Below are 25,925 nucleotides of genomic sequence, written 5' to 3'. Positions count from 1 at the left end.
AGCTTCCTCTTTGCAGCCAGAGCTCTCCCATGCAGGCCACAACTGAACAGGACAACAGAGTTCAAATTAACATGTTTTTAGGATTCAGTGTCTCTGCAGACAAATGGTGATATCTGAGATCATAATCTTTTCCCCGTCATTCCTTGTGTGCAGTCTTTAATTGGCAAAACCAACAAGGTTTTTTTCCTCAAAAAACTAGGATCTTTAACTAGCTCCCATTATCACAGTTCAGAATTTCTCTCCTACACACATCCTTCAGTAACACCAGACAGACTCCCACACATTAATGAGCCTCCATTTATGTCTAAGACTGAACTTGGGAGGACTTACGGCAGTTTTGATGTGGGCTCTCATCACTGCCATCTCCACAATCATTTGCTCCATTGCACAGCTTCCTCTGGCCAATACAACGCCCGTTCCCACACAGGAACTGGTCTGGGGCACACTGAGGAGTGCCTGCAATAGAAGAAGGGAAGAGAAGATGTAGCACATCACAGCTTACTGATGGAACAATAGTCATGGTGAAGAAAAGAATACAGAACATTTTCCAAGATTTATTACAAACTTTTCATATGAGCACAAATACATTACCCCCCCCACTTCCTTTGAATTCAGCTCATCTAGCAGTCCTTACTGCTCTGCATACTTTTATGCTGATTTGGAGGACTGCAAACTCTCTGCCAGTCTGAGTCCACTGCTGCTTTACTGTGAAGTTCATCTGACTAGTTTCTCCTAGAATGATGGGAAGGTCCTGGCTTAGCTCCCTTTGGTTTCAGAATCCACAACTCTACTCAGCCTGTGCAAAGGAGGAATCAGTTTCCTCACTTTAATATTCTGATCTGTCACACCAGCAGAGCTATGGATCCTAAGCCTGCCTAGGAAGGAACATCTTGTCTAGCCCTAGCTGTACTTTGATGGACTTGGAATGAGATTTACATGCATCCCTGACATCTGAGCTCAGGCAACAGGATTTCACATGACCTACACACTTCAACTTCTGCTGTTGGCAAGGAGACTGTACAGAATTCTTGTAAGCAAAGTAATACTGTTTGTAGGGACTTTGCCAAATTGTTTCTTCAGCAATAATTGCACTGTCCTGTTGCCTCTTACTTCTTGTACTTCTTGAGCTAACTTGATTAGCAGTCCCTAAATCATCACCCTCTGATAATCTTACAAAGATAATAGGACAATACAGTTACCAGCAGAGAAACAATCAGATTGGCAGACTGCCTGTAAACAGTGTGGAAAAGGGTAGTTGTGAGATTAACAAGTACAGTTAAGAACTACAGACACACCAAGTGGGAACATAAAACCAGACAACATGCAGATTCACATTTCAGAGCACAGGAATACTGTATATGAAGGATTCTGAAACTTGGACTTCATTTGTCATATCGAACATAAAGATCCTTACACCGGCTGATTGCCTAGTATTTTAGGAATCTTCTCTATGGCAAATAAAAATATATCTCCACTCTAAAGCCAAGAGGATTTTAACTCTTGCTACAGACATTGGGACACCACACCATCTCGCTTAGATGAGCGAGTACACTTCCTGGAAAAACCAGTTTAGTTTTCGCCATAGACCCTTCATTGTCACCATAGACCTAACGTAGAACTGCACATCTAACCTTACAGTAACTACCTTGTGTTTCGTTTGATATGGAGAGTGAATGTCAATGGCTCTGGAAGTTTGACTTGGCTTCTTTCAGTACCTCTAAATACCTCTGTTATCAGGATGAGGAAACAGGGTTACCAGCTTGTCTTAAAGTACAATTGCTTTTTCCAGGATCACCACACTGATGTTCACAACAGCTGACCAATGGAGAGCAGCTGCTCTCAAACGACTACAAAGTGTGCCTCTTCAGGTCCTCCGAGCTCAGCTGTCCTCATAGAGCAGCCACTCTCCATTCCTCTACAGCCCCAAAACAAGAGGTACAGTTTCACAGATCCATTCTGTCACCCCTAAAACCACTGTTCAGAATGCACTCATGAAGAAGGATCAGTACACATAGCTGGGTTGCACTCACTTGGATGAATTCATGGACCAGCACACTCTAGTCCTCAACAAAACCTATAGGCATCCTGAAGACTTTAAGGAAAAGAGAAGATTCTAGACATTCCTTGAATCCTACCATAACACTACAGTGTGTCAAAACCCTCCTGGCTCCCATAACCACTATCACATAAAGGAATAGCTATATGTGAAATGAATACTAGAAAGAGTAACTCCTGAGCAAATATCTAAGGGGGAAGCTGACGCCCTTAATCCTCTAAAACAAAGGTTTTGTTATTCTCTTCCACTAAATGTCCTTCTTGATTCCACTGTCTGCTAGAATTGTTCAGCAACTTCACAATGCAACAGGAAAGTTATCCAGAACTACTTAGAAGGCATAAGTTGGTATAGCCCATGTGACAAAGGTAGTAACTTGGTACATTAGTGATGTTTCCAAGTCTGAATGGAATTGTTCCAGAGCTCTGTGGTAATTCACAGTGTAAGGACAAGACAGAAATATACTTGACCAGAAAACACCTTCACCAAAGTTATTGTAAGCACACAGACCTGCTCAAGTTGGCAAGCATATAAGACAGCCTACAGATCCCATTCTCTGGGAACAACAGAAACTCTAGGCTGAAGTCCCTGAAGCAATACAAAAGAGACTTTACTACCTACTACCATCAGGATGGAAACTTAATTAGCTATTAAGAAGCAAGGTAGCAGGTCAAACCTGTGTTCTCACAGTTCTCCTCATCACTGTTGTCAGAGCAGTCATCTTCCCCATCACAACGCCAGGACAGACGGACACAGCGTCCTGACTTACAGCGGAACTGGTCAGCTGTGCACATAGATGTAGCTGAGGGCCCAAAAAAGGAACATCAGACGAGCAAGAAGGATCAGAAGAGACCCAATTCCAAAGCTAACTGTCCCAAACACTCTTTTGCATCCACAGAAACAGAATGTTTCCACCAGTTCCCAGCACTTACTGCAGTTCCTCTCATCTGACTGGTCATCACAGTCGAAGTCGCCATCACACCTCCAGCCAGCATTAATGCACAAGCCACTGTTGCACATGAACTCTCCAGAGCGACAAGGCTGGTGAGATGCTGCAGAGATGATAAAACACAAAAAGACCAAACTCAGACCAATGTAACAATCCCCAAAGCTCCTCAGTTTCACCCTTACCCCCCATTATTAAGGAACTTGGTCCTGAGTAGATTTCTTCTGGAAACTGTAGTAATTCTTGTAAGCAGAAGTGTACTAACTACACAGTTCTCATCACTATTCTCACTTTCCAGAGTTAAACAAAACCCCTAATAATGAAGGAGCCAGCTTATCTGTGAGCAATTAGATTGCCATCTACATTGTAACCCCTTCTCCAGCCAATGCAAAATGCATTTAGGTTTGCAACTCTGATTCCTGGACAACGACATCACCCTGTGCTAACTTACAGCAGTCAGATTCATCAGACCAGTCCCCACAGTCATCATCACCATCACAGTGGTAGATGTCCAAGATGCAGCGTCCATATGCACACTGGAACTCCTCCAAGCTGCAGGTGGCAGCTGGAACATCTGATGCTAACAAGGGAATCAAAGGAAAAATATGTGAGGTGACAAGGCACAGCCTAGTTTAGAGGCAACCTTCTCAGCCCCATAATGGATTGGCAAGTATTCATTGCTGCTTATCTCTGCATGATTTGTATTACAGAGAGGAATGCTGGTTTTGTTTCATTGAAAAGCAGGTTAAACTCATATGTAAAGACCCGTGCGGACGATCCAGTAAATACAATTTTAAAAAAAGTTACATAGGATATTAGGCTATAAACATGGAACTTCTCAAAAGCCATTAAATTCCTGAGAAGCAAAAAGATATGAAGGAAGAATTGATGGGAAAGCCTCAAAATGGATCCAAGAGAGTCACCTTCCATCTTGTGCTTGAAGCACTATGTCTTAGTGCCAAAAAAGTGTTTAAATTGTTTAATAAATCTGAAAAAAGGTAGATAGAAAAACAGAAAAATAAAGAAACCTTAGGGATAGCCCCATATTAAGGACTGCGGTATGTCAGAATGCAAGGTTAAACTAGGGAATGATTCCTTTAAAATTTTAACAAAAATAAGCACTTGAAGACCAAAGGAAGCAGGCAAGCAGCAGGGTGTCCAGGCCAGCACCTGACCTTTGAGGATTTCCCCCTCCCTCTCCTCTCAAGCTCTGGCCAAAACAACCATGCCTATTCAGTAAGGAGCACTGCCAGAGAGATGACCCTGGGTAAAGCCAAACAATCTAATGGTCAAGGATTTGCCTACTGCTCTCTGTTCAACAGTACACTAAGTGGGAAGGCATGAAAAATATTTTGAGTCCCTCACAACAGAATCTGACACCTCGTCTCATACTATTTGGAGAATCCACTGTACGTTTCAGATATACAAGTCTCCCAACTGAGGAGTTCTGAATATAAATCTATTAAACAAAAAGGAAAAGAAAGACTTAAAAGAAAGAGTAGTCTAGGAAGTGAAATTCACCTGCCTGTTCAACTTGAAGAAATGGGCACAGCCTGAAGGCATGAGCTAAGAGCTTTAATTTAGTGAGTGTCAGTGGCTGGATATGAAAATGTGTGTTAATGTGTTCCCCACCAAAAGAGCCTGAGTGTTTCAGTTACCTTGAGAAAATTAAATCAGTACCTTAAATTATCATGCTGTGTGATTCAATTATAACATACACATCCCCAAGAGAAACAAAAAGAAAAGAAAAAACCCAGACAAAAAAGAAGTGTGTAATCCCACCTTGTCCCAGACGAATGACAAACATGACTGTAGATAAGAAAAAGATGACAACCACATGGATGAAGATAAAAGAACAGGAGGTAGCCAAACTGAACTTCTTAGCAAGTTACTTAAAATGTCTTATAGAGACAACTGTCAGCTAGGACTGAAATAGCATTTCAGCTCCGAGAAGCAGGGACAGCACTTCTGGGTGTCCCTGCATTCCCATAGGAGGCAACATTGGAACATCTCTCTTCCCTTCCAGAGGGTCTATTCATGGCCTTCGGTGAAGTGACAGGCAAGGGAACAAGAAAGGCAGAGAGCGAAAGAGGCTGGCTTCCTCTTAGAGTCCTTTCCTGGCTTAGAAATGTTTGCAGCCCCTGGCTTTCTGCCAAGTCTCATTATCTGGAAAGATAAAAGACAACTCCCCCATGCATCTACTCCCCCTGCCCTTCAGGAGCTGGCGGCCCTCATCTCCCTCCCAGAGCCTTTTGAAGTTTCCTGCTATCTAGAACAAATTCTGCAAAATGCCTTTGAGAGCAGGGAGGGGGAAGGGATCACTGCAAGCTCCAGAGACATGGACAGTGCTCACAGACTCAGGAGAGAGGCAGTGTGGGTTAGAAAGGGACACAAACTCCTGTCCCACTTGCTACAAGCCTGTGAAGGTGAAAAAGGAAACAACTGCTGTGGGTTCTCATGCACCAACACCACCCTCTTCCTTCAGCATCGGTCACTTGTTGGGCAACATCCTGCAAAAAGCATTTACATGAAGAGAGACTGGGCAGGTAGGAGGTGTCTTCAGCGTGCAGTACCTGAGGGTGGTTTCAAAAAGCAGAGTACCCCTCCACTTCCAAAATTTCAGTCTGGAATCAGACAAGAGGAAAAAGAAGGGAATAGTATTCTCGCCTTCCAGCTGCCCTTCAACTCCCCCAGTTTTATAGAGAGCAATACTCAGTAAAGTATAAACCTCCTGCTCTGACTCAAGGTCACAGCTATGGGAAGAAAGAAGCAGCAAGACACAGATGAAGTATGCCTGTGAGGAAACACAAGAGAGAAACCATTCTTTTGTGCCCTCTGGGACAGGCACCAGAAGGTAGCATAGCTGCCAGTACAGGCAGAACTAAGTTGTTTTTGATCTTTGCTGCAGAAAACATGCCAAAACCCAAGGCAAGAGCAGGTCCAAAGGGCTATTTCCTGTGATTACAAAGAAAAGCACTTACGGCAATTCTCTTCATCTGAGCCATCCTTGCAGTCTGTGTCCCCATCACAGAACCAGTGCTCAGCAATGCAGCTGCCGTCACTGCAACGGAACTCCTTCTCTGAGCACTTTCTCATATCTGCAGAGACAGCAATGCAAACAAAGCCTTGGCTTTTCTCAGAGTACCAAGGAAAACACCACAACATCCTCCTGAAGCTCCTAGGGCACCCACAAACAAGACTGCCCATTAAACCATACATACCCATATCAGGCAGGGCCCGAGCAAAACCATCATTGTTCACTGAACTGACAGAGAGTGCTGGATTCAACAGGAATCCAAGGGGAATTCACAATGCCATGTCAAGGAATGAAAGGTCTCAAGTGATTTTTTTTGCCTGGCAGGTAAGCCACAGAACCAAAGACCCTAAGCAACCCTCGGAATGAAATATCCCACAAGTTCAGCCCAGAAAAGCCAGCTGGGAGCCTTAGCCATGTTCTGGGAATCCTAGAATCTGCACAACTCCTCTTAAAGTACTGTGAGAGCAGTATTTACATTTACTCACCACACTGCTCATCACTGTTGTCCCCACAGTCATTGTCACCATCACAATGCCACAGGCTGCGAATACAGTATCCATTCTGACATGAGAACTCATCTTCCTCACACTCCCTTGGAGCTGCAAGAACACAACAAGGTAAGGTGAAGGCAAGGCAAGAAGATTTAGCTTGCTGGACACCAAATGTGTGACATGTTACAAGTCAATCAACATCATCCTCTGAGGAAACAGTGATGCTGGAGAGCTGATTCTCCTAACAAATACCAGGAGAAGCACTGGGAGATTTCTTGAGTGTCTCTTTTCCACTCTGTTCACACACCAACAGTACAGCAGGCTCTAAAACTTGAGGTTTAGGTTGAAGGAAGTAGCTGGAACAGAGAGATGAAGCCACCCATTCTATGCCAGTATGTATTCTAGCACTGTCCCAAGCCAGACTCAAGATAACCCTGCATGGAAAAAAGGTAATCCAAACCTCTTTTTAAATGAGTTAATAGTCTCTATCATTATCTAACAGATAACTGCTAGCAGTGTTGTATTTCCACCCTCTTTTCACACCAATGTCAAAGCAAAGGACATGTTCACTGAAGAGGGAGAGAGAAACTTTGAACTTCCTCTTGCGAACACCTCAGTATTTGCAGCCTCATTCCACTCTCCTTGCCAGTCTCCTAAGGAAGCTTGTCTGCAGACAAGTAAGGAAATTAAAAGGACTGCAAATTTAGCATCTGAGGACTCTAGCCCAACAGAAACCCTCCTATGGTTACCACTAGCCTGAATAAGCCCCCAGGAATTTCTCATGCACAGAACCTTGTCTTCCTCCTTTCATTGGTCTCTAAATCTTTTGATCACACCCTTCTCCACTGTTGTCTTAGATATAAGGGCATTTCAAACTTTTATGAGAAACAGAAAACCAAAGAGACCCAGACCTACATATCTTTTCCTTCATGAATATATTCGAATGGACTGGAAAACTGAGTTTAATCCTGCATTCCAGAGCATCACACAGGATGTCAACCCCTGAACTTTGCTTCCCAGTTCTTTGCCCAAAAAGGCAGGCAAAGATCAGGCATATACTGATCAGAAGGTGAACTAACTTCCATGCATGCAGTGGACATGGAATACTTTACAGTCAAAAGCTTTATTTCTACATTTCTTCAGACGGGGTTCCTCCAACAGAGTCACTCTGGAGCACCATGCACACAACTCTGTGTAGGCAGAATCCTTACAGCACCTCCCTCTCCTCAAGGAGCCCTGTTTGAAGGGACAGGATGCTGGTGACAGGCCAGCCCTGCAGAAAAGTCAGACACTGGAACCTGAGGCCACAGGAAGTCAGCCAGACAGGCAGTTCAGTAGGATTTGGCAGGGGTTAGGTGTTTCCACTAACAGGGGAGGGCATGAAGAGCCCAGCTCAGGGAAGTGCTTCATGGGACATTAACTAGCAGGGCTGCAGGGCATAAACGGTTCTACAGCTGGATGGAGAAGCATCCCCTCCCCCAAGACAGGCAGATGAACAGCAAGCCAGGTGCCAAGGCAGCAGGGCTTACAGGTACACACCTCTGTCATGGGCAGAAAACAGCTTATTACAAGCCAGTGCTCCAATTCAGTGGATAGAATGTTACATTCCTGTAATAAAAAGGGTCAACTTTCCCCAGTCAAGCAGGCAGGCACTGTACCCACCCTCTTCCCTCAGACAGGTGACTTACGGCAGTCCTGCTCATCAGAGTCATCCTCACAGTCATTGTCTCCATCGCAGACCCACGACCGGCGGATACATTTCCCATTGTCACAGTGGAAGTCCAAGGGGGAGCATGTGGGCAGCACTGAAAGAGCAAAGAAACACCTCATGGAGCTGCAGCCAGCTTCCCTCCTGAAAACAAAGTTCCTTTCCTCCTGAGGGAGCAGAGCTAAATCTCTTAGAAACAAAAGACAAAATTTCAAGTTATTCCTTTTGGGGGGGGGGGAATGACACGGGACAACAGGGTAGGTCTGTAGCTTGGCAGTCTCTCTTCCCCAGAAAAACACTGACCTTTCCAAAATAAAGTAGCTGCTGCAATTCCCCCATGGAGTTCCTTTTTCCTCTTTCATCCTTGAGCCTGCTGTCGTCCCATAACTGCACTTGTTTTATAACAAATAAAGTTAAACCATCAACATCTTTCCTGCATGCTCCCCACAGCAGTCTATCCTGTTTCTATCACACAGCAAGTTCCTTAGAGTGAGAACTATCAGAAGCAATGTTTTGACTTTATGAAGTAACATGCTACAGTGTGTTTCAGCACGGGGACTCTGTCAGGTTTTTTTGCCTAAGAAATCTGCAAGGAGAAGCTGAGAAGCAGGAATACACTGCTGGGGATAATTTTCTGTACCTCAGGTGTGGACAACAGAGTCCCAAGCTTGCTCAAGGTTTCTATTCAGAAAGGATGAAAGAAGGGGACAGACATGGGATGATGCCTGCCTACACAGCAGTCTGTTTGCAATGGAGTGGAATCACAAATCCACAGCATCTGAAGTGGCCTGGAGCCACAAAGCTGGAATTCAAGGGGGAACATCATTCCTGTTCTTTCCCCCACAGATGAGAGGAACACTCAACTCTGAGAGGTTCATGCTTTTAAGTGCTGCCAGCTGTGGTAGGCAAGGGGCTGCACAAGACTGTTCCTGACAGGTGTGTTCTCCAAAGAACAGCATTTGCTCGGTGATGTGACACGGGTGAGAAAGGCTACTGCCTGAAACCCTTTCATCCCAGCCCAGCCTGCCGACAGCAACTCCCATCTGTCACCAGGCAGGCCGGCCCTCTTCTGCTATGCTGCTACTCCCTTTCCTGCCAACACTCTCCTGGAGGTGGGAGTGAGAGTGGAGGGAGGTGGGTAAAAAAGGAAGGTGAAGACAGCAGCCACACACAAAAGGAGGATGATTTAATACGGAGAACAAATAGTCACATTTTCAGTTTTTCCAGCTTTCTCAGCCCTCTGTTTCCCCTTGGCCCAGGACTGCCACCATTGTCCTGTTAAAGAAGCATGGAGTATACATACTGAATCATTCACTGCTCTCCATAGCAAGTCCCCCAACATTTTTCACCAAGGGCCTGTCCTAAAAGCCCCCCTCTCTAAGAATATGTTAGGGCAGATAAATTCAGACTTTGTCTAACATCCATTTTTCTAACCACAAATTCAGATCATCTTCTCAGCTGTTCCTGTAGTGTGGCAGGCATTTTTGTATCTGAGGACATCACTACAGATGTAATTGCCTTCAATATTCAAAGACTTTGGCATTGGGCCTTGGGAAAAGGTCCTTCCAATCATGTCGAGGCTACCCCATGCAGATATCTATCCATCTCATATCCAGCTACTTCTAGGCCCCAGAGGGGTTTGAAGGAGAGGGAAGCACAAAAATCTGTATTTTCCCTCTATAGGTTTGACAGCATCCTGATCTTCCAATAGCTGACCCTCTTCCTTATATTTCACTTTCTGTGGTTTGCTGCAGCAAAATGAAGGAGTTTTATCTTCTTCCTCAGGGCAGGTAGAAGTAGAAAACTCTCCACTTTCCAAACTCTGCTTCCAAATAAAACCAGGACATTTTTGGACTCAGACGATCAGTCCCACAGATCAGACCTCTCTCCCTCAAGAACAACTTCCAAACACTGCATGCTGAGAAAAACCTTTCCTGGCCTCAGCTGCAATTTCAGGACTAAGACCATCCTCCCAGCATATGCTTTAGCATGACTAATCACCAAAGGACTGCACAGGAGCCACCTGGAAGGGAATTTGCATGCTCAATCTCCAGGGGAGAATTCTTCAGGCTCCCAGAGGGTTAAGCCATTAGCGCTGGTTCAGAGCAGATACTATTATCCCACTGAACTGCTGCATCCCTTCATGAGCTAAGGACATAAAATGAAATTCCACCCCTACAGGGAGCAGTTCAACCAATTTCATACTCCCCCAAGATATAAAAATCAAGCTTCAAGCACAGGGGAAGAGAGCAAAACACAAACTGCCATATACAAAGGAGGACCAAATTCCCTTCCCCTAGCAGAGAGCAAGTGTGTGCTAGCCCAGACAACACTGGAGTGGGGGCAGGGTGGAATTAAATCTCCTTCTACAGGAGCTCTCCTTTAAAGGAGGAAGAAAAACCACAAATCCACTTGAGACCAAAAAACCCAAACTAATGAATGAGAGCTGATGTCTCATAGAGCAGAGGAACTGCCAATGGGATCAGGGCAGGGATCCACATAAACCTGTAACCTGAATCTAATAATGGTCAGAAACAGACACTTCAAAAGAAAATGGAAGAAATTCTGGGAGCAGCTTTCACATGGGGGCAATCTTCCTAATCCCCCTGTTCCTAGCTCTGCCCTCCCAATCCCTTCTTTCCACTAAAAAGCACACCGCTTACACAAAAACATTCCAGTTTCCTTCTATAAGTTCTAAGGACATCAGGCTCCAGTTCCACTGAACAGCCCTTTGCCCTAGGGTTGTTACTAATCAGCTCTTCTGTTGGCCATTTATCACTTCAGATTTTGATGAGTTTTATTTCTATAGATTTAGAGCCAAGGCCGTATCACTAGCCCACAGTGAATGTTTAATACTGTAGTAAATACACCCAAAGTGTTTGGAAATTTGAAGTTAAGAGGTAATTCAAAAGTTAGGAGGTCGCACTAAGGACATTCAAACGACCACCACTATGTCTTGTTCTGACATAATGGAGCAGCTATGCAGTCTGGTAAGTGTATTGTTTTTACTCACAGAGCTAACTTTAAAAGCCATTGTCACAAGGTAGGTACATGAAATACAAATGAAGCAGCAAGAACTCTTTTCACTGACAGAGGTGGAACAAGACCTCTTCATCTTGCTGGAGGACAAACTGGATTAGCATCAAGAAGACTAGAAACTGAATCCCCATACTCTCATCCCATCTTGATATTGATGTGTGACCCTGGGATAGTTCTGCCCTTTTTCCCCCCTTCTCCAACCTGTAAAATGAAGGATATTTATTACTTTATGAAACAGCTGCTAGTCCTTCATAGGCATCACTTCCCCTGATAAGACAGCAATCATAGATTGTAGTAAGATGCTTTCACCAGTACTCACAGCAGGATTAGGCTATGCCAACAGTAAACACAGTTAATCCTCAACCCCCCTTCTCTGCTCAATTCCAGCTTGATCTCTCCATATCAATGCAAAGAAACAATATTTTCCTAAGAGAGATTGAGCAAAGGCAAGTCCCAGGATGGAGTTGAAAGCAGGCAAATGCCCAGACAGACAGGTACTAACTTGCCTCCCCAGGCAGAGCCAGAGGCAGGATGGGGAGCAAACCCAAGGAAGGGGAGCCAGTGGGAAGAATTAGGCTGGGCAGCAACAACTAAAGAGAGCATATCTGTCAACTGACAGTGAGCAACACAAAAAGGCCTTTGAACTTCCAACCATTTCTCTGAGCTCATCCCTCTGCATGGTCACACTGGACATCATCCAATGTTTCAGCAAAGCTAGGTCTATCATAAGCCTGCTATTCCTCCCCCTCTCCCAACTCCTATTACACAGGACACTCTTTTATTGCCAAGCAGAAGGAGAAGGGGGAGAGTGGGGGGAAAGGGAAGTTTATAAGGTGAAACACAGACTGAATCACGTCCCACTGTCCTTTGAACACTTTTCCCTGTTGCCTGTGGCAAGCAGGTTGCTTTGTACCCAAGGACAGCAAGCAACTGGTGTTCAGAGCTCTGGAACGCAGAGAGGCTTGAACAATACTGGCTGCTTAATTAGACAAACTCTCATTCATTGGAAGAATGAGAAGTCAATTTTAAACATAAATACAATTTAAAAAAAAATCATGCTACCTACATTAGAAAAGAGCAGCCTGACCCCCAGCCATGTTCATATTCGTGCATATGTATAAATACACACATACCCACAAACAGATCTGTTTGCTGAGATCTGCAGCACAGCAGGCAAAAAGTCCAGGGACAAAAATAAAGGAGGTTATTCCACTCACAGGAAGAAAAAGGAGACATTGCATTTTGCTAACAAACATTTTAGAAAATCTAGTTCCAGAATAACATAAAATGTTATTGCACTGCTGAACTGTATTTAAGGATGTTGTGGGTCAAAAGGAAAAAAAAAAAAAAAAGAAGTAAAGACTATCAGCATCCAATCTTTCACAGCCCTTTGATCACAAGCACTCTGCCTGAGGGGACATTGCATTAATTCTGGTGCCTTTTAAAGGAAACATACATACTCCAGGCCCAATAACATGACAAAGTTGCAGATACAGAACTGGTGTGTTTTCAATAGAATACTGAACTGTCGACAAGAGTTCCTAGATTTTAAAACTTGAAGTTTAGAAGTGAAGCTTCACTTGAGCCTTTGCAACTGAGCTCCTGATTAAGTGAATGGCAGAAGAAAAATTATTCTTTCAAAGTTTCCATTAATTTTAATAAAAGACCTGTGAGATTTTTCTCCTAACCTCACCTGAGAATTTTTTCTTGTGAGGCTGATGAGCAGGTTATAGTGATAGTCCTGCCTGGCAAGGAGGAGATCGTCTACAGGGCTTGAATGAGCTGTAGCTCAACAGGAACTGTGTAGATTTCTCCATGAGATGGGAACAACAGATCACTTTCAGTAATCTTTAAGGTAAAAGAAGTAAATTTTTCTTCAGTCCCTTCAAATGGAGAAGTATTGTACAACAGTGCACGGAGGTAAGCAAGCAAGTCTGCGTCCCAGAAAGTAACAAGTAATTATGTATGATACAGATCCAAAATTGAGAGCAAGAAAGCTCTTCTGGGAGGATGGTTATGGGGAGATTCAGTGTATCTTATGAGAAACAGAACTGTGTATCAGTCCTCTGGCCAAGTTTACTCAGTTGTCCTTTCACCCTTGCCACAGGAAGTAAGACTCATTCACACCATAAGGACTTCAAAGGGCGTGCAGAAGGGCAGAATGAAAACCATTCCTCTTCTTGCATGCGGCTTTCGGCTTTCGTTAGGGACAGGCCAAAGCAGTCTCTGCTGGCACAAGGCAGGAAGGCAGCTGAACTACTCTGTGCATGTACAGCGAGGGCTTCCAAGGCAGACACTGTCAGCAAGCCAGAGAGCTGACACCAGACAAAGTCTATGGAGCTGGCATGACAGCTAGCAGGTTGCTTATTGCTATTATTACTACAGCACTCTGGCTTGTAAACAAGATCCAGAGCAGGAAGCAAACATGTCACAGAATAATTGGCTTCCATCACAGCACGGCTTCAAATTTGCAAGAACAATTTCTGTCACAGGGAAGCAGAGGCAGGGCTCTCCCAAAACTAATGGAAAATACCTATGGGAGAGGCAGATGTTCCAAGGACACTGATACAAATGTAAAGTGTTTGGGGTGTGCAGAAACAGTGACAGTTGAGGAAAAATTTAGTGGAATCAACTCAGGAAGTCATGATTTGTTTTACAGTGTGCAACACAATATTAAAATTCAAACGAAGTAAAACACACCATATTTTAAGAATTTATCTCAAAACTGAAAATATCTCTCATAAGGAATGTTTCCCACATCCGCTCCTCTTCTTCACAGTTGTAACTCCACTCACTACTAAGTATCTTGCTTTCTTTTTTTTTACACCACACACTGCATTTCAAGCTGTTATTCTTTAACCAAAATTACACCACTACCAATTCAAGGCTAGAAAATTGCATTAATACAGAATCAGCAAACTCTAATCAACTACTCAAGCATATATAGAGTACTGTATAGACACAGATGCAAGACTGAATCTTGACTTGCTAAAGTAATTTTCATCTTAGCCCCCAGCCTGTTTCAGTTTCTTGCTTTATTAGGAGTCCAGTAAGTCTAATGTCTTCCCATTTTCCTCCTCTCCTCCCAAGGAAGTAGACAGAAGTCATTCTTCTCCTTGTATTGGCTTAGAGGATACATATGAGCATATGATACACTAAAGAAAAGTACACTTTAAAAAGGTTGCAGATGTATTTCTCTGGAAAGTTTGGACATTCACAGGAGAAAAGAGAAAATCCTGTAACTCTAAAACTAGCTTGCAGCAGATCAGTGGAAAGGTGGGTTTCCTTGCAAACACGTCTGTTCACTCTTCCAATCAGAGACATCTACTTGATAATTCCTGCCTGTAAAACTCAGAGCAGCACATCCATACAATTGCTGGAAAAGAATCTAAACGGCTTTAGCATCTCAGAAGACTCCATATAAAGAGGTTGCAGATTGCAGTTCCTAAGTCAGAAAAAACAATTGGGCCACTCCAGCATGAAGACTAGCCCCAGTTTTTTGAGGAATTTTTAAAGTAGTATATCTGGACTTGTTAGATGACTTCAGTAGTAAAGTCCTAGTATATAGGACTTTAGTATATCTGGGACTTGCTGGATGACTTCAGAACAATCCAAATCTTTAGCTAGTATCTTTAAGTATTTGTATTAAAAGGAATTTAATAATTTCAGTCAATAAATAAAATTATAACTCAAGTTCAATACAGAGAAGCTCAAAATTTCACTCCAGCCAGGAAACTTTATGGATGTCACAGACAAACAGCCAGGGAAGGAAAGAAAAATTAGTGACCCAACATGTACTGTTGTGCATTACTGCTGATTCCTGAGAAGCTTAAATCAATTTGAAGTTCAAGTTGCTGTTCCAAGGGGCTCAAGCCCCACCCTTGCTCTTGCACTCTTGCTGCCCTATTTATGCTTAGCACAGTCAGCAAGCAGAGAAAATGGAAGGTTAACCCCACAAATGAGTACACCTTCAAAAGGCTCCTGTATGCCAAGCAGAAGAGAGGGATTTAGCAAGCAACCTGTTCTGGCAAAAAGGTTTGGTGCTATAATAACTAAGCAAGACACGAAACAAATTACCGCAAACCTACACTGTAGAGCTGCTCTAGTTCTTACAAGCTAAGAATAGTATCATACTTGGATTCATAATGAGCAGCCACTCAGAGCAAGATATAACAGGCTTAAAGGAGTAAGTGTTCCTCGGGCTCCTCCACTGCAACCTTGAATGTGTGTGCTGAAGTCATGCACTTAATAAATAGGGCAAAGGATGTTACAGAAATGTTAACTTTTATTTCTGCTTTCCTCTTTCCTCTAAATTGCACTTCCAGTACTGCTGGCTGTCAGCTGAAAAAGTTCTCTTTGTATCTATTCTACCAGGATGCAATATTTAAAAAGACAGCCCTTTTCTAGCCCTTCCCCCTTGAATCACTTTACTACTCTGTATATATGGAGCAAGTTATATCCTGAATAAGATCACAGAATCATCAAGGTTGGAAAAGACCCTCAAGACCATCTAGTCCAACAGTCAACCTATACCACCCCCAAGCCATACTCTCAAGTGCCACATCCAGACACCTCTTAGACACTTCCAGAGACCATGACTCCACCACCTCCCTGGGCAACTTATTCCAATGCCTGACCACTCTTTCAGTGAAAAGTTATTTTCTAATGTCCCATCTGTACCTTGCCTGGTGCAACTTAGGGCCACTCGCTCTCATCCTTTCCCTTGAGACACAGTAGAAGAGACCAACCCCACCTCACTACAACCTCCTCTCAGGTAGTTGCAGAGGGCAATGAGGTCGTCCTAGCCTCCTTTTTCTCCAGGCTAAACCCCAGTTCCCTCAGCTGCTTCTCCCAATAGATGTTTTCTAGACCCTTCACCAGCCCAATTGTGCTTCTCTGGACACACACCTCTCTCTTGAAGAGAGGGGCTCGAAACCAGACACAGCACTTCAGGTGTGGCCTCACCAGTGCCAAGCAGAGGGGGGTAATCACTGCCCTGGTCCTGCTGGACACACTATTGCTGATACAGGCCAGGATGCCACTGGCCTTCTTGGTCACCTGGACACACACACTGGATCATGTTCAGCTGCTGTTGACCAGCACCCCCAGGTCCTTTTCTGCTGTGCAGCTTTCCAGCCTGTAGTGCTGTCTGGGGTTGTTGTGATCCATGGGCAGGATCTGACACTTCACCTTGTTGAACCTTGCACAACTGGTCTCAGCCCATCAACCCAGCCTTTTCCTCATCCTCAATGCTCACAAAATTTTAATAAATTTTCAAGAAACAAACAAAAATTTAAGAAACAAGAATTCAGAAGGAAGGAAATTTTCATGAAGCTGGGTTGACATCTCCCACATTTAAGGAAGAAGAGATTCTTTAAGCCAATACTTAAAAGATTAGGAAAGCTCCTTTCCATACAGTAATCAACAACAGAAACGAGGAAAGGTTAGAAAAAGATCCAGCAGAGGAAGATAAATTTATTTCTCATGTCCACTGACAGGAGCCTTAAATGTTCAGCTCTAGGGCAACTTTTAGGAAAGGAGTTTCATGAGACCAGGCCTTTTTTTCTACTCTTCATTCTACCATGCTTTGTGTAATCCAAAGAGACAAGGTAAAAAAGGAACTTCCTTGTGTTTCCACAGAAAGAGGCTTTCTCTTCTCTATCATGCTACACCCATTCAGAATGACATTTCTCATCAGTTCTCACCTAGATGGGCTCAGCTACACAGATGCCAACACTATGCAGATACACAGTATCTGTAAGGTAATGTCTCTCAGCAGATCCCAAAACCAATGAATTTCAGGGCTTGCCTTTCCCTCCCTTCACAGGGCAGCAAGGACAGAAACTAGAATGTTACTTAAGTGGGCAGACACCCTCAATACGCCTCTTCACACTGTTTATTTTCCATTAATATTTACAGCAAAATTATATAATTTAACTCAGAGATAGTGCTTTTGCAAGGGTGGAAAAATGAGAGGTACTCTTTTCTGTCCCTCCTCTCCTTCTAACATATTCGTGTCCAAGCACCACCTAAAACCAGCTGCAAAAAAAAGCCGAAGTTGGGCTTCCACTGTGTTTTATATTATTGGACAATGGCTTTGTTCAACTCAGAGTCAGTCAAAAGTACAAGTCACCTACAAACAAAAACATTTGTCACACAAATGGTAGGATGTGCCCGTAAAACAGGGCAGCACCTGCAGAGAAAAAGATATTCAGTTTTCCCAAACACAAGTCAAGGATGGTATTCTTACTGCAGCCATCTTCATCACTGTGGTCCCCACAGTCATTGTCTCCATCGCATTGCCACTGAGCAGGGATGCACGTGCATTCACCAAAAGCACTGACAGCACAGGTAAAATGATTCCGTCCACAGGAGCACTCAGTGCTACTTGTAGCACCTGTAAAGGAAATAAAAAACAGAGAAAATTGTTTTGAAGAGATCCCATCTATTTTAGAGTAAACATTAAATACAAAGTGACATCAATTTTTTGCTGTGTACACACAGAAAGTGTATACACACTACTGTGTAAGAAGACGTCCTTGACTGCAAAGGAAAATATTCACCTCCACACATGCTGAAACTGGAGATCAATTACTATGCACAGCGTCTTGGAAAGGGGCTCTTTGAAGGCAACAGCAAAGTGCAATCTGCCAAAAAGATACTTGGGAATCAGCTGAAAAATAACTCAGCACTAATCACAAACATTCAAGGAATGCCAGGTATCAGAACACCCCTTTTATTTTACAAAGTCAATCCTCTCCTAGACCACAGCACTGCTGCTGCTCTTCACTTAGCTCTGACACCACAATACCAGGGAAAACTCTCTGAAGTAGAATCCTTGCTATTTGAAGGGTCTTCTCCAAACCCTAAACTTTTTAGATGAAAACCTTTAGCATGTCACTATTTTAGACATTTCAGACTCCAGTGAGAGTGGAAAAAATATCTTTTATTATTTACCTGTAAACATTAAACTGTTACACAAGGCTGTGCATGACTGACATTAATAAGAGCAAGAGGATTTTCAGCTTTACAAACTGACCAAAAGAAAATGCAGTCCAAACGATAATATATAACCTGATAAGAATATTTTTTCCAGCCCTAAAGTTAGCCTAAGGACTTCCCAGCCCTCCTTTCCCACCTTCAGAACAATACTCTAACACAACTCTTGACTCTCACCCCTGTGCAAATGCAACTATTTAGGACACTAACTATTATCCACACTTCCTCTTAAGAAAATCTCTGCCTTGAGAAAGAACAGGCTGTAACACCCCTCGCCCCCAAAAGGAAAAGGTTACGCCTGAACTTCTGTCTGACATTATCTAGACAATCTATATAATCAATATCACTGTTAAACAAATGATTATCAATCATCAACTCCCTCAAGCTAGTCTGGTTGGATTTTTTTGTATGGTTCCTTCTTTCTGCAATTCAAATAAACCCAAAGCTCTTAGATTAAACAACAGATCATAAGGAAAGAATTACAGAGAAATACCTGCCCCAAGTGGTAATTACATACATACTGAACTATTTTCAGCCTTTTTGATTTCATTGATCTCACTCATACATCTACTATACCTGTGATTAACCATAACCTGCACCAATTAAACAAAAAGAAAAAAAAAGCCTCATACTTTCATTATTTTTCATTCTAATTGAGAAAAGGAATAACTGCAAAATTGATGTAATATTTCTGCAACTCTTTGAACAGCAGAATTCCCTCCAGTGAAGACATCCACTTGTGCCAGTAAAGCAAAGATTTAACTTCAGAGAGAATGCACTTCCTTGAAAAAGGATTACATTATGTTTCTTCTGCACAAAACTGGCTGACAAGCTTTCTGCTGGCCTCAGTTGCCTGCTTGCAAATGCTACACTGCAGGTTGCAAGGCCTTAACTACAAACTATTTTCCAAGCTGAACTGCACCCAACAAATTGGTTGTGGGATTTCTGTTCAGTCTGTCATGGGCGTGAAAACCTTTTATTCTTTCACTCATGTCCACTACAAGTTGCCTTTGAAAGGTTTAGTAGAAAACATACATCTCAAGGTATTACTGCACACAACAGAAAAGCAGCCATCATCTGGAGTAACAAGGGATGAAGGCTGAAAGAACAGGAAGTGAATAAGGAATGCAAGAGGCCAGGCAATCAGATCTTTGGAGGACTTACCAGGTATGGCCAGGGCCATGGCTGGCTCAAAAGGACAGCAAGTGGGTGATGTAGCCAGAAGGCAAAAAAAGCGACAGACATTGCTAAGGAAAAGCAATTTATCATCTATGCAATATTTCAGACTAGTAGAAATAAACTAAGGGAAATTCAGAAGAACCACAACCACCCACAAAAATCAAACAGGTTTCTTCAAACCAACAACACAGAAAATTCAGGACAAACCATCTTCTGCTGTTGTAGGTGCTACAACCTTTTAAAAAGGCAGAACTAGCTGTATATTGTAACCTAAGTAGCTGTTGTTTAAACTACTTTTTCCAAAGCAATTTTCTTCCATTATCCTCAAAAGCACCCCAAAACACTCATCCCAGCTACTTTAAACTCCAATACCCCTTCCTGTTGGAGTACACAAGATCACTGTCATTTAGGTTGGCAAAGATCTCTACGGTCACCAAGTCCAACCATGAATCCAACACTGCCAGGTCCAACATTAAACCACATCTCCAAGTGCCACATCCACATGCCTTTTAAATACCTCCAGGAATGAAGACTCTACCATTCCCTGGGCAGCCTGTCCTCCACTGCTGACAACCCTTTTGGTGAAAAAAATTTTCCCTAATATCCAAGCTAAACCTCCTCAGACACAACTTGAGACCATTTCTGCTCATACTATGACTTTGTACCTGGGAGAAAAGACACCTACCTCCCTACAACCTCCTTTCAGGTAGTTGTAGAGAATGACAGGGTCTCCCTGAGCCTCATTTTCTCCAGGCTAAACAACCTTAACTCCTTCAGCCCCTCCTCTGAAGACTTGTTCTTTAATCCTTTCACCAGCTTTTCTGGCCTTCCCCATGAGCAGCATGCAGACAACTCTGCAACAGCAATGAAAGAATTAGTGCAGCTGTCCCAGTCTGCAAACTGTAACTTAATCTGCCCTATTGTCAAACACACTGTGCTCTTCAAAGTTTTTACTAATATTAGGTTACATATAAGCACACACATACTAAATCTGTTCTTCTCACCTCATTAAAGTTGCTATGTTCCATCGTCTCTGCCCTGTGATTTTACCCTGCTACTGAAACTGCTGGAAGCTGAAGGACATGCTATGACCCAGGTATCAACACTCATATGCACTAGCTGGTGTCTGCAGAGCCATTATGTAAGCATACTTTGCTCAACTACTTCAAATTACAACCAGTGCAGATCTAATGGTTTGTGATTTGTGACCCTTAGGAGAACTAGCCATCTAGTCATTTATAAATCATGATCTACCCTGGTTTTGCACTTGTCAAGTAATGCACATGATTGCTGGGAATGCACACTGATTTCAACCTATGAACAGTTTCAGAAGGAAATCCTGGATGGCTAGTCTTTCCCAGCTGAAAGAACAAGGTGAATGAAAGCTGGTGCACCTGAAGGCAGCAGGAATTTTCTCAATCGTTTCACTGTGCATAGCATTTAACCTTTGGTGTCTCATAAATATTTCCCAGTGCTCAGAGCTCCAGTGACACTACCCTGTAACTGTATCTGTAACAGTAGAGGGTCAGGAAGGATAAAGATGAGAAGCATGTTTTTTCCAACTCCAAGCGGAAATGGTGCACTTGGTGTGAGAAGCCTTAGCAGGAGATCTACTCTCTTACCTCTAACTCTCTTTAAACACTGGGAGCGTGAGACAGAAGGCTGACCAAACACAAATATAAAGCTCCAGTGTCACGTTTCAACCCCAGTTAGTCAGTAGGCCAGGAACAGGACGGAAATCAGAGCTTGCTGTTCAGGCAACTGGACCAACAATCAAAGGGAACATATCTAATTGCACTTGTACACATTATTCTGGAGCAGGAACAACGAGAGGCACGTCTGGGCTTAGTAACGACAAATATTTTTCCCAAAACTTTACATCACATTGCATGCTTGGACATTTTACTAACTCTGTATTCAAAAATATTTTCACTTAAGTAGGAGGAAAAACCCTGACATATTTTAGCAATGCAATATATACAAAATGACACAAAAAAGCTAAACAGAGATACTGCCACATGCTGAGCTGATATCACTCAATTTTCATGGCCTCTCCTGATCCTTCATGTGACCAAAAAAAAAACTTCCTACTCTCACACTTGCCCATGGGTACAAACAACTAAAAAATTATCTTCGCTGTCAGTCGTTTGGCTCCCTCCACATGCATAGCAGCGGGATCCAGTAACCAAACAGTTTTCTAGCAAAGTATACAAACAACCTCCGGATTTTAAAAACAGGAAGTCAGTCTAAACACAGGCCTCATACTTAACATCTGCCATCACCTTCAATTCAGCATGGTATGCCGTTTCTTCAGATTGCTTCAAAATATCCTCTACATCTTCATATAAATCTAATAAATGAAATGTCTCCTTAGGAAGGGTGAGTTGCCCCCACCTCTCTTAAAACAATAGTTAGGATTTATGTACTTTTATGCATAAAGTTGGCAAAGCAGTTATATAATTTGAAAATAGCTGAAAAGCAGAAGTCAATTAACATCCTATTATTTCTGCCTTTTTTTTTGGGGGGCGGCGTGAGGGCAGGGCTGCTTAAACAATAGGTTGGTACTCTGCTTCCCTCACCTCCCAGCAACTCTTCATCAGACAAAACAATATAGCCCCATAAAGCAAAACCTAATAATATACACAGCTTCATTTTGCTGATAAAGTCACTTGCAACCCTCAGAGATATTACAGAGCAACCCATTATTTGCCACAGATTCATAAGAATATTGACATTACAAAGAAAACTTAAGTAGACAGGAAAATAACCATACTGGGGTCTGTAGCTGTTGCTTTGACAGAAACAGCAGATTTCTAGTGAAGAGTGAAAACACTGTTTTGTTTAAGTCTTAATGGCATGCTTTATTCAAAAAAGAAAGATTCTAACCCATTCCCTTTTCAATAAAAATAATGATACACGACAGCTCTTAACACTATTTTGCAGCAATTCAACCTTTGACAGGCTGTTTATACCACATGGAATCATGGAACAGCCCAATTTGGAAGGGACCTCAAAAGATCACCTGGCCCAACCTTTTGAGCAGAATGGAGCCTGGATGAAACTATCCAGCACCCTGTACAGCTGCACCTTGAGAACCTCCAGTGATGGTGACTCTGTCCTGTCTCTGGGAGGTAATGGGGAGGTAGCATGGTTGTATTCACTGTAAAAACCATCTTTTGTTGAGACCAACACATTCCTGTCAGTCTCTAATAGCATTCTAGCACTATCAAAATTTTATCATATTCACATATGGATGAAGTTTCATCAGTGAACAACTGCAAAAGAATCTGGCTTTAATGGTCAATGCCATGCTGCCAATGCCACGCTGCTTTAATAGTCAATGCCATGCTGCCTTTCTAAATCTTCTTTTATCCAGGTATCAAGAACCAGCTACATAAAAGAGACTCCCACTCCACACCACCTTGTTGATTTTTATCTTTTCCCTTTGATCCTAACACAGAACCTCTTACTGTTATTTTTAAAATCAGCAGTAGGAAGTTCACAGCCATCAGTTTGTTTGCACCACCCTCCAGCTCTTCATGTACCTGCAACATCGGATAGCACAGTTAAACCATGGCTAAGTAAGTGCTTCTATGCTGCAAGGAAAACAGCACCAATAGCTTTAGAAAAGCCAGAACTACAAACACAGTTGGCATTATTTACAGTTACAGACTGTTCAGCTCAGAATCAGAAGCCTCTGGAAAGAACAATCAATCAACCATTCTCTTGGTCCAGCACTGAGTAACATACAGATCTGGGTTTCTCCCCCTCCATGGACAGTCTAATTCTGGCCTAGAGAAGACCTTCAATGGAAGGCAGAGATCTTTCTGCAAACCTCATTATTACAAGAGACACAACGAGAAATATGAAAATACCATATTTTATAATTTTAACTCTACCACAGAAAAATGTTGTGCGGACAGAAGGTATAAGTGGATATTGAAGGAGGGTGAAAATACAGGACATATTTGACACTTAGAGTTACAAAGAAGAAAAAAGAAATACAGGACTGTGTAAATGAAATGGAATATGATTAATGGCATTAAAGGTGAAAGGAGAGAACTGATACTAATAATCAGTAATTTTATTACTAATAGTGATGGGTATAAGGGTGTAGGGCTTTTTCCAGAGAAAGCATGGAAGGGTATCCCCAGATGCATTTTTGAACAAATCTGGAATAAGCATCAGAATATTCTGCCCTGGCTTCAAGAGATACAGTGTATTTCTTTCTTCTGTATTTTAAGAACTCATGAGCATCTGATTGTTTACTTGGGATTAACATTAGTGAATTCTGTAGCATGGCCTTTAATAGCCTTCTTAACACCATGCCCACCTATTGCCAGAAGGTCTGTGTCATAACAATTATCCTTCTTTCTCCACTTCCAGGTCAGGCTCTCTCTTGCATTCCCATCACATATACATCTTGATGAGGGCATATGAGAGGACATATCAGATGGTCTTGAGCACAGCTCAGATGATACACTTTCCTTCTTTATCCAGCATTTCCCTGAATTCCTACAGCAAAGCAGCTCAGCTTTATTTGCTTGCCTGTCTTGAGGGAAAATGAAAATTCTGGATTCCTCTCTTACCCAAACAGCAGTTTCCACTGAAGGAAAAAGTACAGTTAATCCAGCTTTAGAAGAGGGATTTGCTGACCATTGTTTAAACTCAGAGCTCTGCTGGCAGACACAGAAAAGGCAACATTGCAGCATAACAGCCTGATGTCAGAAGGGGCACCATGCACTGATAAAAGCCAATAGTTTTCTCTCCTTTTCTACTCCCATTACAGAAGCATCTGAAGCAGTTCTGATTGGGTACCCACACGGTCTTCGAGTTCTTGAAGCCTGCCTAGACTAAAGTTAACATCACTATAGTTTTCAAAGCTTTAAACAGAATTGCTACAGTTTTGTTTGAGGAAGTATGTGATAGTGGAAAGGTTAAGGAAAAGAAAAGACATAAACCTCAACAAAACCACATGAACCAGAGAAGGGACTGAAGATGTTACAGCTTTTTGGTATTGGAATATGGGGCCTATTTTGGCAGTTTCCAAGTGAGAATGAAAGTTTCCTAGTCCTAGAAGTTCCCCTTTCAATTTGAAAAAGCAGGGATAACCTCAATCCTGAACCAGCTTGTTCTCAATTAAACACGTGACTCCACAAAGTGCTAGGGAGAGGCACATTATCAAGCACAATCACCTCCAGTTACCATATTAAACTGCACAACTACACACCTTAAACCTCAAAAATGTTACACTTAATGTGAGCACAAAGAATAGAAAGCATAAGGAAGAGAAATTCCACAGGGCATCTGCTAATTAGGACCTGAAGAAAATAAAGGGTACAACAAAGTGCAAACTGACTGACTGTTAGTGCAATGGGTGTATGATTGAGTTAGAAGCTATATCTTCAGAAACACTGCATGGGGAGAGAAATAGGAGCCCTTTAAAAACATCCTTGAGTCTCTGGATCCCAATTCTGATCCCACAGAATTAAAGACCAGCAATCCCACTGAAAACTTCTACCTGCACCTGGGGAGTGGGAAAGCATTTACAGAAACAACTATTGAAAAAAATACACTGAAGAAGCATTTGATTTGAACTTTAAAAGACTCAATGATTAAGAAGCAATTGATACAGTTCCTTCTTCCAAAACTTTAAAGCCATAAATTAATACCTTGCAATAATCAATGAGACTATAACTGAGGTCTCTAGATACTTGTCCTAATTCTGTATCTTCTACAGAACTTAACAAAATTACTTCTTCCCTTCTACAAATGGGTATACTACTTTTATGCCAGCACAATGTACACAGGCTTAATGTTTAATCTGTTTCTACACATACAGAGTCTTTGAACAGAAGGTGCATTATTATTGCCATCAAATCCTACTCAAAATCTTATTCAAATTGGCTGGGTTACCAGCAAACACAGATCAAAAAAGTCAGCTGAAGGACCATAAACAAAAGATAATGAGAAATGGCAGCAAGTCAAGCTGCAGGGGGTAGGGATAGCTAGTAGGTATTACAGGGATCAGCATTAGATCCAGTCCCATTAAATAACTTCATTGATGATCTGGAAGAAAGAATAAGTATCAAGTTAAAGGAGCCTGCAAATGATACCAAAATAGGAAATATTCTTCTCCAAACACAATAGAGGAAAAAGAAATAATACAGAAGGAACCTTAGAAGATTAGAATTATGAGCAGGAAATTAAGATTCAACCTTTAAAAAATATTTTTTTAAACTAGTGCATCTGGTGGAAATTAATTTGAAACAAATTGAACAAATTAATAGAAAAGGCTGGGATGCAGCAATGCCTGGAAAAATCAAGGAGCAATAACAAAAGACTAGCCACTGGTTTCTGCTATAACACAATATGTCAGAAAAAAAAAAAAAAAACTGTAAGCTAATTATGTAAAAATGTCACACCATGGAGGAAGAAACTTTCCCACCATCTGAGAAGTTGAGTGTAAGATT

The 25,925-nt window shown here is 42.3% G+C and overlaps 1 protein-coding gene across 3 annotated transcripts in view; it reads right to left on the bottom strand.

Annotated features, from left to right (window-relative positions):
* Window positions 1-25,925, bottom strand: part of LRP4 (LDL receptor related protein 4) — an 82,068-nt gene that overhangs the window by 23,794 nt on the left and 32,349 nt on the right. For all 3 annotated transcript variants that reach the window (XM_030239887.2, XM_030239889.2, XM_050974777.1), the window contains exons 2-9: window positions 17,525-17,671; window positions 8,216-8,332; window positions 6,522-6,635; window positions 5,981-6,097; window positions 3,451-3,579; window positions 2,986-3,105; window positions 2,730-2,855; window positions 331-456 (exon numbers count right to left, since the gene is read on the bottom strand). In XM_030239887.2, coding sequence (XP_030095747.2) covers window positions 331-456; window positions 2,730-2,855; window positions 2,986-3,105; window positions 3,451-3,579; window positions 5,981-6,097; window positions 6,522-6,635; window positions 8,216-8,332; window positions 17,525-17,671 — 996 coding nt within the window. The remainder of the gene's footprint in view (window positions 1-330; window positions 457-2,729; window positions 2,856-2,985; window positions 3,106-3,450; window positions 3,580-5,980; window positions 6,098-6,521; window positions 6,636-8,215; window positions 8,333-17,524; window positions 17,672-25,925) is intronic.

Source organism: Serinus canaria, chromosome 5, assembly GCF_022539315.1.
Source record: "Serinus canaria isolate serCan28SL12 chromosome 5, serCan2020, whole genome shotgun sequence".
Classification (NCBI taxonomy): domain Eukaryota; kingdom Metazoa; phylum Chordata; class Aves; order Passeriformes; family Fringillidae; genus Serinus; species Serinus canaria.
This window is presented reverse-complemented; position numbering and strand designations above follow the sequence as displayed.